At 36.0% G+C, this 13,067-nt stretch overlaps 1 protein-coding gene across 1 annotated transcript in view; it reads right to left on the minus strand.

The window, feature by feature from the left end:
- The window catches only part of NMT1 (N-myristoyltransferase 1), a 55,215-nt gene that overhangs the window by 24,327 nt on the left and 17,821 nt on the right, over window positions 1-13,067 (minus strand). Inside the window, exons 2-3 of the mRNA XM_031965991.1 lie at window positions 3,503-3,614; window positions 482-626 (exon numbers count right to left, since the gene is read on the minus strand). Of these exons, the coding sequence (XP_031821851.1) occupies window positions 482-626; window positions 3,503-3,614 (257 nt within the window). The remainder of the gene's footprint in view (window positions 1-481; window positions 627-3,502; window positions 3,615-13,067) is intronic.

Below are 13,067 nucleotides of genomic sequence, written 5' to 3' on the forward strand. Positions count from 1 at the left end.
TGAATTATTCTTCAATATTCTATCAGTAAAAGATATTTTTATTTTTAAAAATAACACTATTAACAACATTAAAAACAATAATAGCAGCTAACATTTTTATAGTGTTAGGCATTATGCTAAGCACTTTACAATTATTATCTATTTGATATTCACAACAATCCTGTGAGGTAGACATTTTATAACCACCCACCACCCACCCCCACCCCCTATTTAACAGCTGAAGAAAGTGAATCATTAACAATGGTTAATCGAGTTGTCCAGGATTCCACAGCTAGTAAATATCTGAGGCTGAATTTGAACTCAGGTCTTGCTGACTCCAGGCCCAGCGCTCTATCCACTGAGCCACCCAAGGTCACCAGACTCATAGGGTTATAAGGAAATATGACCATGAAGAAAAACCACCTTTTCAGTAATGTTCCAAGTCCTCTCTGGTGCAGTTAAGACAAATTCTGTGTCTAAGACAAAGGAAAGAAACACATACCAAGCTTAGGTACAGGCTGGGTGTCCCAAAACTGGTAACTACGCTTGCTGGCTTCTTCCATCGTTTTGGCAGGTCCTTGACCTACTGAAAACAGCTCAATGGCTTTCTGTATTTCTTGGATTCTCTCCACTGGTAAAGAGTTCACCTGAGAAAGAAAAAGCTGGGCTATGAGAAAAATATACTATTGTCATATTAACTCTATTAAGAACAAGAGCTTAAAAATTATCGCAAAAGAGTTCCTAGTGGCAGATGTGGGATGATGAACTAAAGCACTGGTGGTAAGTCAGGGACTGTAGGATTTGCAGTCAGTTCCTTTATATTTAAAAAATCCTTTAAAATATCTGATTTCAAATCTTATAGTGTGTGGTATAAAGTTTCTATTTTGATCCCAGGAAGGCTTCAATTTAAATCCTAGCATTTTCCCTTGGGGGACTTGGAAAAAGAAATTGAAAGTAAGGCAGTAGCTCTCTCTAGAAAAGAAACAATGAACAATATGGCTTCATCACATTTTATAGGGGCTCTTGAGATGGATGTTATGTCATGTAGCCTAAACAGTATTTCTAGAATACTGGAGTGTTATGAATCCATTATTAAATGATATGAATATTTATCATTAATTTATAATAAATGAATCAATTAACATGCATTTATTAAGTGCCCACTGTGTGTCAAGGATACTGGACCTGAGGTGTACAAAGACAAACCAGTCAGTGTCTGTCTGCCTGTCTGTCATTCTCTGTTTCTCTTTCTGCTATATAAATACATATATACAAGGTAATTTATCAGGAGAAGCATTATGCAGAAGATGGTGCTTGAGTTGAATCTGGAACAAAATCAGGGATTCTAAAGGATAAGGAAAAAAAGTCTAGGTCTAGGGGGAAGAGATGCAATGTCATAGTTAAAAAGCAAGGCCAATTTGGCTAGACTGTGGTGTTTTTGGTCATAGAGGTAATAAAGGGGCATTGGAGTTTATTGAGTATGAGGGGCACATCATTATGACAACTATATGGAGGATATATAAGAGATGGTACAGATTTGAAGCAAGGAGAACAATTAGGGGATTATTGCAGCAGCATAAACAATAAACAATGAGGTTTGAACTTAAGAGTGCTGACAATTTGAGCAGAGATAAGGGGCAAGATCTAAGAAACACTGTGGTGTAGAAGCCACAAGAGATGGCAGAGGACCCGGGTTAAAATTTTCTTTCTGTCATTACCTGTGTGACCATGAATGTCACTTAACCACTCTGTGCCTTTGTTTCCTCATTCATAAAATGGGGAGAGGAGAACTGGATAGCCTTGAAAGTTCCTTCTTGCTCTAAATCTATAATACTATGACTAAGGTAGTGAACGTAGGATGTACCACTCTTGACAGAGTCAAAGGGAGATAGTGAGTCCAGGAGGTATGGATGGATTAGAAATGACTTTGGGATATCTAGTTTGAAATGGGGGAGCCAAGGTACATGATTAGAGCCCAGGAGAGAGGCTGGGGCTGGATGAGTCATCTTCAGTTCAGTTGTTTTTCAATGGTGTCTGACTCTTCATGATTCCTTGTGAATTTTTATGGCAAAGAAACTGGAAACCTGACATTTCCTTCTCCAGCTCATTTTACAGATGAGGAAACTGAGGCAGAAAAGGGTTAACTAACTTGTTCAGGGTCATATAGCTACTAAGTATTTTAAGCCAAATTTAAATTCAAGAAAAGGAATCTTCTTGACTCCAAACTCAGGGCTCTATTCACTGTGCCACTTGAGAATCATCTACATATAGTATATGAATCTAATGGGATTAGCTCAATGGAAGAACTGGTATAGAGCAAAAACAGGAACCATGGCACAAACCCACAATTAAGCAGTAGGTTATGGATGAAGACTCAGCAAAGGTGCAGACGTAGAAACCAAGACACATCAAGAGAAGTTGAAAAGGATGAGGATTGAAATAAGGTCAATCAGATTTGGCAATTAAGAGAACAATGACAACTTTGGAGAGAGAAATTTCAATTAAAGGATGAGTTTTTAAACTCTTTTTTTCTGGATTGTTGTCAGGGACTAAAGCATATCGCTTTGATTACCTCCAATAATGACAAAGTGTTATCCTTTGCAAGCAAAGTTAATATTAGAAATAATTTTTTAAAAATCATTCAAGGGCCAGGTTTTATAAATAAACTAGGCAATTACTGTTTGGAGTCCAAAATAAGGTATACTCTAGTAGTAGGTAGTCAGAAGATTTCCTCAATGGCTCAAAAACTGGCTCTGCTACGGATTTCAACAGAACACTAATCAAATGTCCTTAGTGTTAGTAGAACCCCTCGGATAAGCACATAGCCACCTAAGATGACTCATTTAGATGAATAATTTCTGGCCTATCCATTTACAAACATGAATCTCCCAACTTTACTGTCATAGCCAATGCTTCCATCTATCTTGCTCTGGGAAGCAAGGACCACAACTATATAGAAACTTATCAACAGCATCTAGGATAGCATGATAAGCAATCATACAATGAGTGCTTTTTTTTTTTTTCAGTGACAGTGAGTAGACCCTGGAGCCTCAGGTTTGGGGACTTACCACTGTTTAAAAACAGAAAAGTCAGTTTTCACCCAGACACCAGGTCAGACACCTCAGCACCAGGGACTCCTCCACAAGGGCTACTTCAGAGAACTCACAAGTCCTTTCACAAGATGGGTCTGGGAAATCATAGACATATAACTTTTCTATCTTGAAGAGATGTGTGGTTGAATAAAGCCCTAGACTTGGCATAAAAAAATATAAGTTCAAATCTTGTCTAGATTACCTGCTAGCTGTATGATCAGTGGGAAGTTATTTAACTGCTACCTGTATTATGTATAAAATGAGGATGATATTTGTACTACCTATGTCAAAGGGTAATTGGGAAGGAAGTACTTTTCTAACCTTAGAAATAGGATTTTTTTTTTTTTTTTAAAAGCAAGTGAGAACCAATATTTCCCTTACAGCACTCTTAGCTGAGAAAGGCTCTGGGCCTTGGGAAATAGGTCCTTTACCTTCACAGGCTGGTCCTGGGCAGAATCCAAAGTTTCATTGTTTTTCTCTTTCTTCTTTTTCTGTTTCTTTTTCTTCTTTTTGGCTCCACTGTCATTGGCTGGGCTCAAACCACTGTAAGACAAGGCAAATAGTAATATAGATTAAGAAAAAAAAAAAATAACCAGTTTGGGACCACGATGACTCATACAGAAAGCTCTGTTCTGTCAGACCTCTAGGTGCAAACTATCAAAAACTCTCTGAAGCCACTGAAAAAAACTGGGCCCACAGGGTGCATTTAGATGAGGACAATGGGGAACACATTTCTTGTTACTCCAAAGGGGGAAGTCAAATGAAGAACACCCTATTTATCTGGAGGGGGCTTTTCTATTCCTACTCCTACTTCAGATAGTGTGTTCATTTTCTTCTTTAGGTTCCTATACTAGTAAGACTAAGTTTAAAAAACAACTAATGATATGCCAAAAATTTCTGCCTCACCTGTCACTAACACCCCTTTAGATCACTCAATAAGACAGGATGACAGTCAAGTCACAGCACTCTCTTTAACCAGTAATGCTCTTCTCTGTTTATTCTGGCCTTCCCTTTCTCTTCCCCCACTGATCCATTAGGTTACGAGTTTCCCCAGCTGGACCTAATGCACAAAACAGCAATGGAAAGTAAGGGATGGGGAAGGAAGATTGAGAGAATAGCAATTCAACATTGTTGAGACTTGTAGAAAGCACAAGTCTACAGTCAGGACACAGTGAAATCATACACTCATGATGAAAATTGGGCATGCAGATAGACACTATGTGCAAAATCCTAGATGTGTCAGGGAGGAGGTGTCATGAAAAAACCTATGGATATGAGAAATTTACAGTCCAGCCGAAGAGATGAGACACTTTAAATACAAAAGAACTTAAGAGGATACAAGGGCATACTTGACACTGGTCAGAGGAACTAATAGCAGCCAAGTAGGTATAGTTAGCAAACAGTTTACCTCCTTTGTTTAACAGTCATCTTTATGGGAGAAACCTCAGGGGAGAAAGCTATCAGGCATAATAATGAGTGTCACTGACAATGCTTGTCATTTGCTATTAGTTCTACCATTATTCTGGACACTATGACTTTTCATGAGGCCCAAGATTGTATGAACTTTCTTGACTTCCCCACATATATTGGCTCATGAAGTTATAAAACTCCCACCCAAATCCCAGATCCTTGTGAAAGGAGTAGCTGACTAATCTCTGTTTTACCCAAGTATAAAACTCTACTCTATTTATCTCTATTAAACATCATCTTATTCACTTTAGCCAAATGTTCTAACCTGTCAAGACTCTTATGGATCTTACATCCATCATGCAGTGTTAAATCCACCTGTCATCACTGGTATCTTTTTCACAAGAACAGAATGAAAGAATTACTAAATCTTTGCAAAATTCCAGGTAAACAAATACTAGAGGATTCTCTTGATTTCTTAGGTAAGAAGGTGAGATCATCATGACCTTTTCTTGAAGAAACCATGATACTGGATCACCACTTCTTTTTCTAGATGCTCACTTACCATGTCTTTAGCAATTTACTCTAGAATTTTTACTAGGAATTGAACTGTGCTTATGAGCCTCTATTCCTCCCCACCATATTGCGTGGTGATTCTCAAAGTGCAGAAGGCTCTCATATGGCATCTAGGCCATTCTGTACCAATTCAGAATTCCTCAACCAAGCATATATAGTCTAGTCCCCCTTCCAGTCCTTCAAATAATAAAGGGATGCCACTGTTTGATCCTGCTCTCCACGATCTTTCAAACATTAGTGACAGTGGCTCAAGAATTACACATGCCAATTCTTCCAGGATTCTTGATGGAGATTCAATTGTCAAGGGGATTTTATATCATTTCTCATCCAACGGTAATTCTCCTTGGCAGTGAAAATAGAAGCAAAATAAAACTGATCAGCTTTACCTCCTCTTGGTGATCCCATTGCCCCACATTCCATCACCTTGGAACAGTGGTTCTATCCTTTCTTGGATGCCGTTTCCCTCCCAGAATAGCTTTGAAAACTTACTCTGATCTCCACTCTTCTTGGCAGCCTCAATTTATTCAATTTTCATTCTCTGACACTGCCTTTATTGCAACCTGGCCTTGTTCCATCTTCTATAAATGTTACTTACGTTAATAAATTCTCCTGTGTCTGCATCAATCTCTTTAAAAATTCCCTCCCTTTTTTATCCACTAGAAATATTTATCTTGATATTTTTGTAATTTCATTTTTGAGACCTTTCCGATTCAATTAAACAAACATTGCTTAATATGGGTTAGAACTTGAAGACACAAAAAAGCGAAAATGAAATCAATCAAGGAATTTCCATTCTACTGGGGAGGGGGAGTGAGGAGACAACATGTACACAGTCAATATAAAATCAATACAAAGTAACACTCAAGGAAACACTAGCAAACAGGGAAATCAAGAAAGGCCTTTTACAGGAGGCAACACTTGAGCTCATCTTTAAAGGAAGTTGAGGGTTTTCAGAATATAGGTGAGAAGAGAGAGAATTCCATGGAACAGAGAGATGAAATACCACATATAGGGAATAGCAAGTAGGCCAGTTTGGCTGGAACATAAAGAACATGGGAGGCACAGTGTAGTCAGACTGAAAACCAGATGAAAAGGGGCTTTAAATATTACACTGGAGAATTTTTGTAATATTCTGGAGCCAACAGGAAACCAATGAAATTTAATTAATCAATTTGGAAATACTTTCTGGACTAATTTTCCATGAAGAAACTTAGTCAGATTCCTATCTAGATATTCTCTAAATCCTCTGAAATCTACTTTCTCAAATCTAAGCTATCTGCTTCACAGTTGGACTAGTCACTTCCACTCAAAGTTCCAAAGTTCTTCTTCCTTGCTGGATGACATTATTATTAAGGTGATAAGAAATTAGTAGCTAATATTGAAAATGCTATCAAAACAAAAAGAACTATCTGTTTAAAATGTTCAGATTAGTACTATTTGGAAGTGCAAAAAAAAAGTGATAGCAATCTGAATGTCAAACAAATTAACTGTGTTTAGAGAAATACAATGGGATATTACAATGCAATTAAAACTCATAAGCATTAGGAAAAACCTTTAAGAAATAAGGCAAAGCAAACAAAACAAAAACAAAAACAAAAAATCCCAAAATACAAAGTATACACTAGCTACAACCATATAACAGCAAAAGTAAATAAGACTGAACAAAGAATCCTAATGTGAGCTGGGTGAGAATAATTGGTGTTGATCACTAATATATCACACAATAAATAAACTCTAAAAATTAGCTGCTCTGATCCTGGCATAAAAAATCCCCTAGCAAATGTTCTCTGATGTCTCAGCATGTGAGATTTCTTTCCTGAACTTCTACCCACTTCCTCTTTCTGTCTAGGTGGTCTGTAGTACACTGCAATGATAATCCACATACTCGATCATGCTTACCCATTCTAATTCATAACTTTCCTCATATAATAAAATCTTAACAAGCAATGCTACATCCTATCTTTTTCTTTTGAATGAAGTATAATCAGAGAGAACTATATTTTAGTCATGGTTTTCATCTCACTAAATCTTTGTCACCATTCAGAAGGTTAAATTTGTTTTCTTGCTTTAGGAACTCTGGTTCATTTTGCTTCTTACTCATACATTATGTTCGTATATAGGAATCTGAAGACTGCAGTTTTTATTACTTTCTTATGTTTTGTCTCTCATGAGCTTATAGACCTTTATTTACTGATGATTCAGAAACAACTTTCTATTATTTTATACATAGATAGAATGTGTACTAAATCCTATCATTTTCTTTCTTGCCGACAGTCGTCAACACTTTATATCAGTGTGACAGCTTATCTTCTTGGCTACTTCTTGAATATCTAATTCAACCTCAATATCTTTTTAGGAATCTTCCCAAAATATTGCTTTTTTAAACCGTATGTAATAGACACACACAGTTTCAAGTATAATTCTCCCTTCTCTGCTCTATTATGAATATGGAAATGCTCATGTTATTTGATGTTTAAATTTAGAATTAACATTCTTTTAAAAAACTACTGTTTTACATGATAAATGTGGAAATATGTATACAAGAATCGCACATATTTAACACATATTGGTTTTCTTGTTGTCTACAGGGGGGGAAGAGAGGGAGAAAAATTTGGAACACAAGGTTCTGCAAAAGTGAATGTTGAAAACTACCTTTGAATATTTTGAAAATAAAAAGCCATTATTAAAAAAAATTGCTTTACCTAGAAAGACTTATATGAACTGATGCTGAGTGAGGTTAAGATGAACTAAGGAACATTGTACAGAGTAACAACAAGATTATGTGATGATCAATTATGATGGACTTGGCTCTTCTCAACAATGTGGTGATTATTTAAAGCAGTTCCAACGGACTTGGGATGGAAAATACCATCTTCATCCAGAGAGATTGGAAGGAGACTGAATGTAGATCAAAGCATAGTATTTTCACATTTTTGTTTATTTGTACCTTTCTCATCATTATTTCCCTTTTGGTATGATTGTTCTTGCATAACATGACAAATGTGAAAATATGTTTAAGAGGACTGTACATATTTAACCTACATCAGATTGCTTACTTATTATCGTGGGGAAGGGGGAAATAAGGGAGGAAGAAAAATTTAGAATATGAAGTTTTACAAAAATGTTGGAAACTTTTTTACATGTATTTGGAATAATAAAATACTATTTAAAAATAATATTGTTTTTAATCACTTAAAATGACTTCTTATTTCTCATCAAATCCAAAGTCTTCTCACTTTCAAGACCTTAGAAACTTGGTCTTATCCAACCTTATTTTGAATCATTCCCTAATATCTAATGATTTAATATTGCTAGGCACACAATTAGCTATTAGTGCTTATTTAAACTCTACTAAAGACACATTGGTCCTCGTAATCTCTAAAAAGGCCTCTTATGCTTTTGGGCATATTATTTGTCCTACACTTTAAATACACACCAACTCTTCCTCTACTTATCCAAATCCTTCCCATCCTTCAAGGTGTTCCATAATTTTCACCTCTATAAAATTTTATTGAATTTCCCTTCCCACAAAGACTTCTAGGGGCTTGATTTTTTAATCTTATGTTTTCTTTATTTTTATGAAAAAACAAACTTTATGCTTGCCATCTGGGGGAGGGGGTGGAGGGAGGGAGAGGAAAATCACAACAGAAGTGAGTGCAAGGGATAATGCTGTAAAAAATTACCCTGTCATGGGTTCTGTCAATAAAAAGTTATTTAAAAAAAAGAAAAAACAAACTTTAATCACACCATGAGATTTTCCAGAATGGAGGATAAATAAAATACTTCTATATAATCCATAATATATTGTAAAATATATTGCTAGGCACACAGTTAACTATGTGCTTATCAAAATAGAACTGGGATGAATCTCTATTATTCTACAATTTAATTTGGGAATTGTTTCATTGATTGATATCAACTTGTCAACTAGCAGTGAAAGAAGAACCAGGACCCTAAGAGGAAACTGGGCAGGTTGGGGGGGGGAGGGAATGGCAACAGGAATGGGAGTAAAAGATTTCTTTCTTCCCATCTTTACTACTAGCGCCATGCTCCATTTTGAGCTACTTGACCTGAGAAATATCACATCTAACAAGAAGCTTTGTAAGGATTCTACTAGGAGAGTAAAAGCATCAAAGCCTGAATTTCTGTAGTTATGTGTTGCCCTAGCCACATATATTTTCACTATCACTGTTCTCCTGACCTGAAGAATTAGGAAGTGGTACCTAGTGGTAGCTCATGGGCCCTACTTTTATGGGGACACAATCCATGAGTGCCACTTTGGGGAATAGACCAGAGGAGGCACTATATTCTGCTCTAGAGAACAGAATAGATAAAGAAAGTAAAGTACTGAGTTTTTACTTTTTAGATTCTAGAGCAACAATTTTAAGTATCTCTTAAAATAAGATGAAATACAACAAAACTAACACAAGAAGTAGAATACGGTAAAAAAAAAATATTGCTGGATTTGATGTGAGAAGATTTGTATTGACTCTAACCCTGAAGATTTCTTTCCTTCTCATTAAGTGCACTTCCTGGACCACAGTCTCTCTCTAAACCTTAACCTTATCCTAGGGTATGTACTGATGTTCCCTTAAATATTCAACTTCTTAGTTCCTCCATCTGCTTAACTCCCCAACTTACTCTGCTTTACCTACACATAGTAATTGTTATACTCTTAACCTTGTTACCATGTAAAATTATTCCAATCAGTTTCCTATTGTTCTCCTTATTGAATTTCTTCTAAACCCATTTGTCCTATATGCCTTCTTCCCTTTAAAGCCATTCTTTGTTCTGATGGTGACCTAAAATCCAGCTATTTCTCAGTACTTTCCTAGGCAACCAGGTCTATCTGGCTATACTATCCTTTCTTTAGAATTTCAAGCACTTAGTAAACTGGTTCAAAGAATCAAAGAGTTGGAGAACTGGAAGGGACCTCCAATGGCCAACTTAATTCTTTATTATATTTATATATAATTCTTTATATAGCTTCTCCTCCAGTGAAATATGAGTTCCTTATGGTGAGAAACTGTGTTTTAGTCTTTGTACCTCTAGTAGTTCAGTGTCTTACAGAATGTATATTGAATGAATGATCCTTTCTATAACATAACTAAGAAGTCTTTCAGTCTCTGCTCAAAAATCTCTAAGGAAGAGGCACTCAGTACCTTTTCAGGGATTCCATCATATTTTTGAGACTTTAATTGCTAGAAAGTTTTTCCTCATACCAAGCTTCAATTTGTGTACACACACACACACACACACACACACACACAGAGTTCCTCAAATGCTGGAGGACAGCTACCATGTCTACCACAAGTCTTTTCTTCTCCAGGCTAAACATTCCCAAATTTCTTTAACTGATCTACAAACCTGTCATGGCCTTAAGACTTTTTACCATTCTGATTGCCCTTCTCTGGACAATCCAGTTTGTCAGTGCTCTTTATCTGTGGTTTCCAGAACTGAGCACAATCATGTAGATAAGAGCAGAGTGAGATTATCACCTCTCGATTCCTGAAAGACATGCCCTTCTTGATGCAAAGATTACATTTGCTTTTTTGGCTGCTACATTACATTAATAATTCACATTGAGTTTGCAATCCATTAAAAATTCCCAATCCTTCTCAGAAAAGTGTTAATCATACCTTCTGCATTTTATACTTGTGACAGTGACTCTTTTGTCATTAAATGCAACGCTTCAGAATTTTTCTTTTGAATTTTATCTTAATAAATTCAGCAATGCTTTATGAGCAAATTATGTACAGATCTGGTCTGCCCTCATTTTGGTTTAACCTGGTTTGCCCACTGGCAATGATCTGTTCTTGATAAAGCCAAGAATACTATTTTAGAGTTGCTGCTTCCTGATATATATGTGGCAGCCATCTTCTAAATGATCCAATCTAGAATTTTCCCAGAAATCACTGGTCTATAGTTTGTAGTCTCTGTTCTCTTACCCTTTTAAAAATTAGAGGGCAGCTAAGTGGTACAGTGGATAGAGCACAGCCCTGTAGTTAGAAGGACCTGAGTTCAAATTTGGGCTTAGACATTTATACTTCCTAGCTGTATGAACCTGGGCAAATCACTTAACCCCAATTGTCTCAGAAAAAATAAAATAAAATAAAAATTAGGACAATATTTGTCCTTCTTAATCTTGTGGTACCTCCCCAATTCTTATAATCTTTCAGCTCTCAGGGACAATGGTTCAGCAAACATATACTTCAATTCTCTTGGGACCTGAGAACATATATATATATATATATATATATATATATATATATATATATATAAAATCAATCTGGGTCAGGCATCTGAATTCATCAAGGTCAGCTAAGTGCTCTCTTATCTCCTTACTTACCTTATATCCAATTAGTTCACTGTTAGAAATAATTGTCCTGCCATTTCCAGTTCAATCACATACTACTCTATAGTTCTAATCTCTTGTTCCCTTGTTATTAAGGTATGTATGGTGACAGGACATCAACTATGGAGTACTCCCACCACTCATCTCCATTCCTATATACTGCAGAATGAAGTACCCAACTGGATCATTATTTAATTTCAAAGGGGGTTTCACTTTAAGGTAATCCTTCTTTTAATTTTAATTTAATTAATTAATTTAATCTTAATCTCTTAACTGGAGCAGTTTCAAACATCTCCACAAGCCTCTCTCACCTTCCCTCCCTGAATGCTCTCAACTGAGGTCCTTGACTCATAATATAATTAGAAAACAGAGCCATTTATGGTGTGCTGCCCTTGCCCTTTCTCTTCATCTCACTAACCTTTGATATCATTTCCCCCCCTCCCCCACTCTCTAGGTCAACTCCTCTACATGTCTTTGATATCATCCCCTCTCAATTCTTCCAGTGATTCACTCTCATATCTTACTAATCTTCAATTTCTATCTATTGGTTCTGTCCTTGCTGCTTACATGGCTTTAGAGATGATTTCTATATTCACCCCCATTCTCTCTCATAAGTTCCCATTTAACATCAGCACACGCTTTTTAGACATTTTCATCTGGAAGTTCGATAGGTATCTCAAATACAACATTTCTAAACAAGACTCACCATCTTTTCTTGCAAACTCATCTCTTTCCCAAATTTCCTTAGTTCTGTTAAGAGTGTCACTATCTTTTTAGTTATCCAAGTTTTCACTTTTTCTATTGTACTTTGCTCCTCACTCCCCATATTCAATCAGTTTTCAAATCTTACTATTTCTACATCATTTCTTCTACCTTACCCCTTAGCACTAATCATACAACTACTTCTATCTAGGTTTAGGCCCTCACCTGGATAACTGCAATGACTTCATAATTGGATTCTTTGTCTCAAGTCTAAGTCCTCTATGAAGCTGGAAAGACTTAGAGTATGGGACTGATGAATCAAAGACTAAGGACCAACTTGGCTATATTCAGAAAAACTCAGCACCCAAGAACTTTTTTTCCCCACAGCAACTCATGTCATCTATCAAGGGGTAAAAAACTATAATATACATTTAAGAATGAAATATTAACCCTGATTAAATAAATGATCTTCTGAAGTAATAAATATATAATTCAATTTTGTGAACACAAAGGTATATCTGCTTAGTCAGTCCACTCCTATACAATTAAGTTTTCTTAGTCAGGGGATATTAATCCTTTTTCAGCAGTCCCAAGATTCCTAGAGAAGTTACTAAGCTTAAATTCTGCAGTTATTAGGTGATGAAATAACTCCCCACCCTTAATTCCTCATTCATATTGATTTTTGGAATGTAAGACTAAGCACTATTAAATTATTTAAATGAAATCACGTTCATAAGAGATTCATAAAAATATAATGGCTATAAAGGATCAAGATTAAGATATTAAAATATTGTTATACTAGGTAAAGTGATGTAGCACAGAGTATGAATTAATGAGGAACGATAATCAAATTCAAAAATGCAAAGGGTATGTGATGACTACTTTTAATTTGGGAAGTATGAATAGTCAAAAGATAAGCTTATCTACTCCACAAATTTTCAAAATTGAGTATATAG

Source organism: Sarcophilus harrisii, chromosome 4, assembly GCF_902635505.1.
Source record: "Sarcophilus harrisii chromosome 4, mSarHar1.11, whole genome shotgun sequence".
NCBI lineage: Eukaryota > Metazoa > Chordata > Mammalia > Dasyuromorphia > Dasyuridae > Sarcophilus > Sarcophilus harrisii.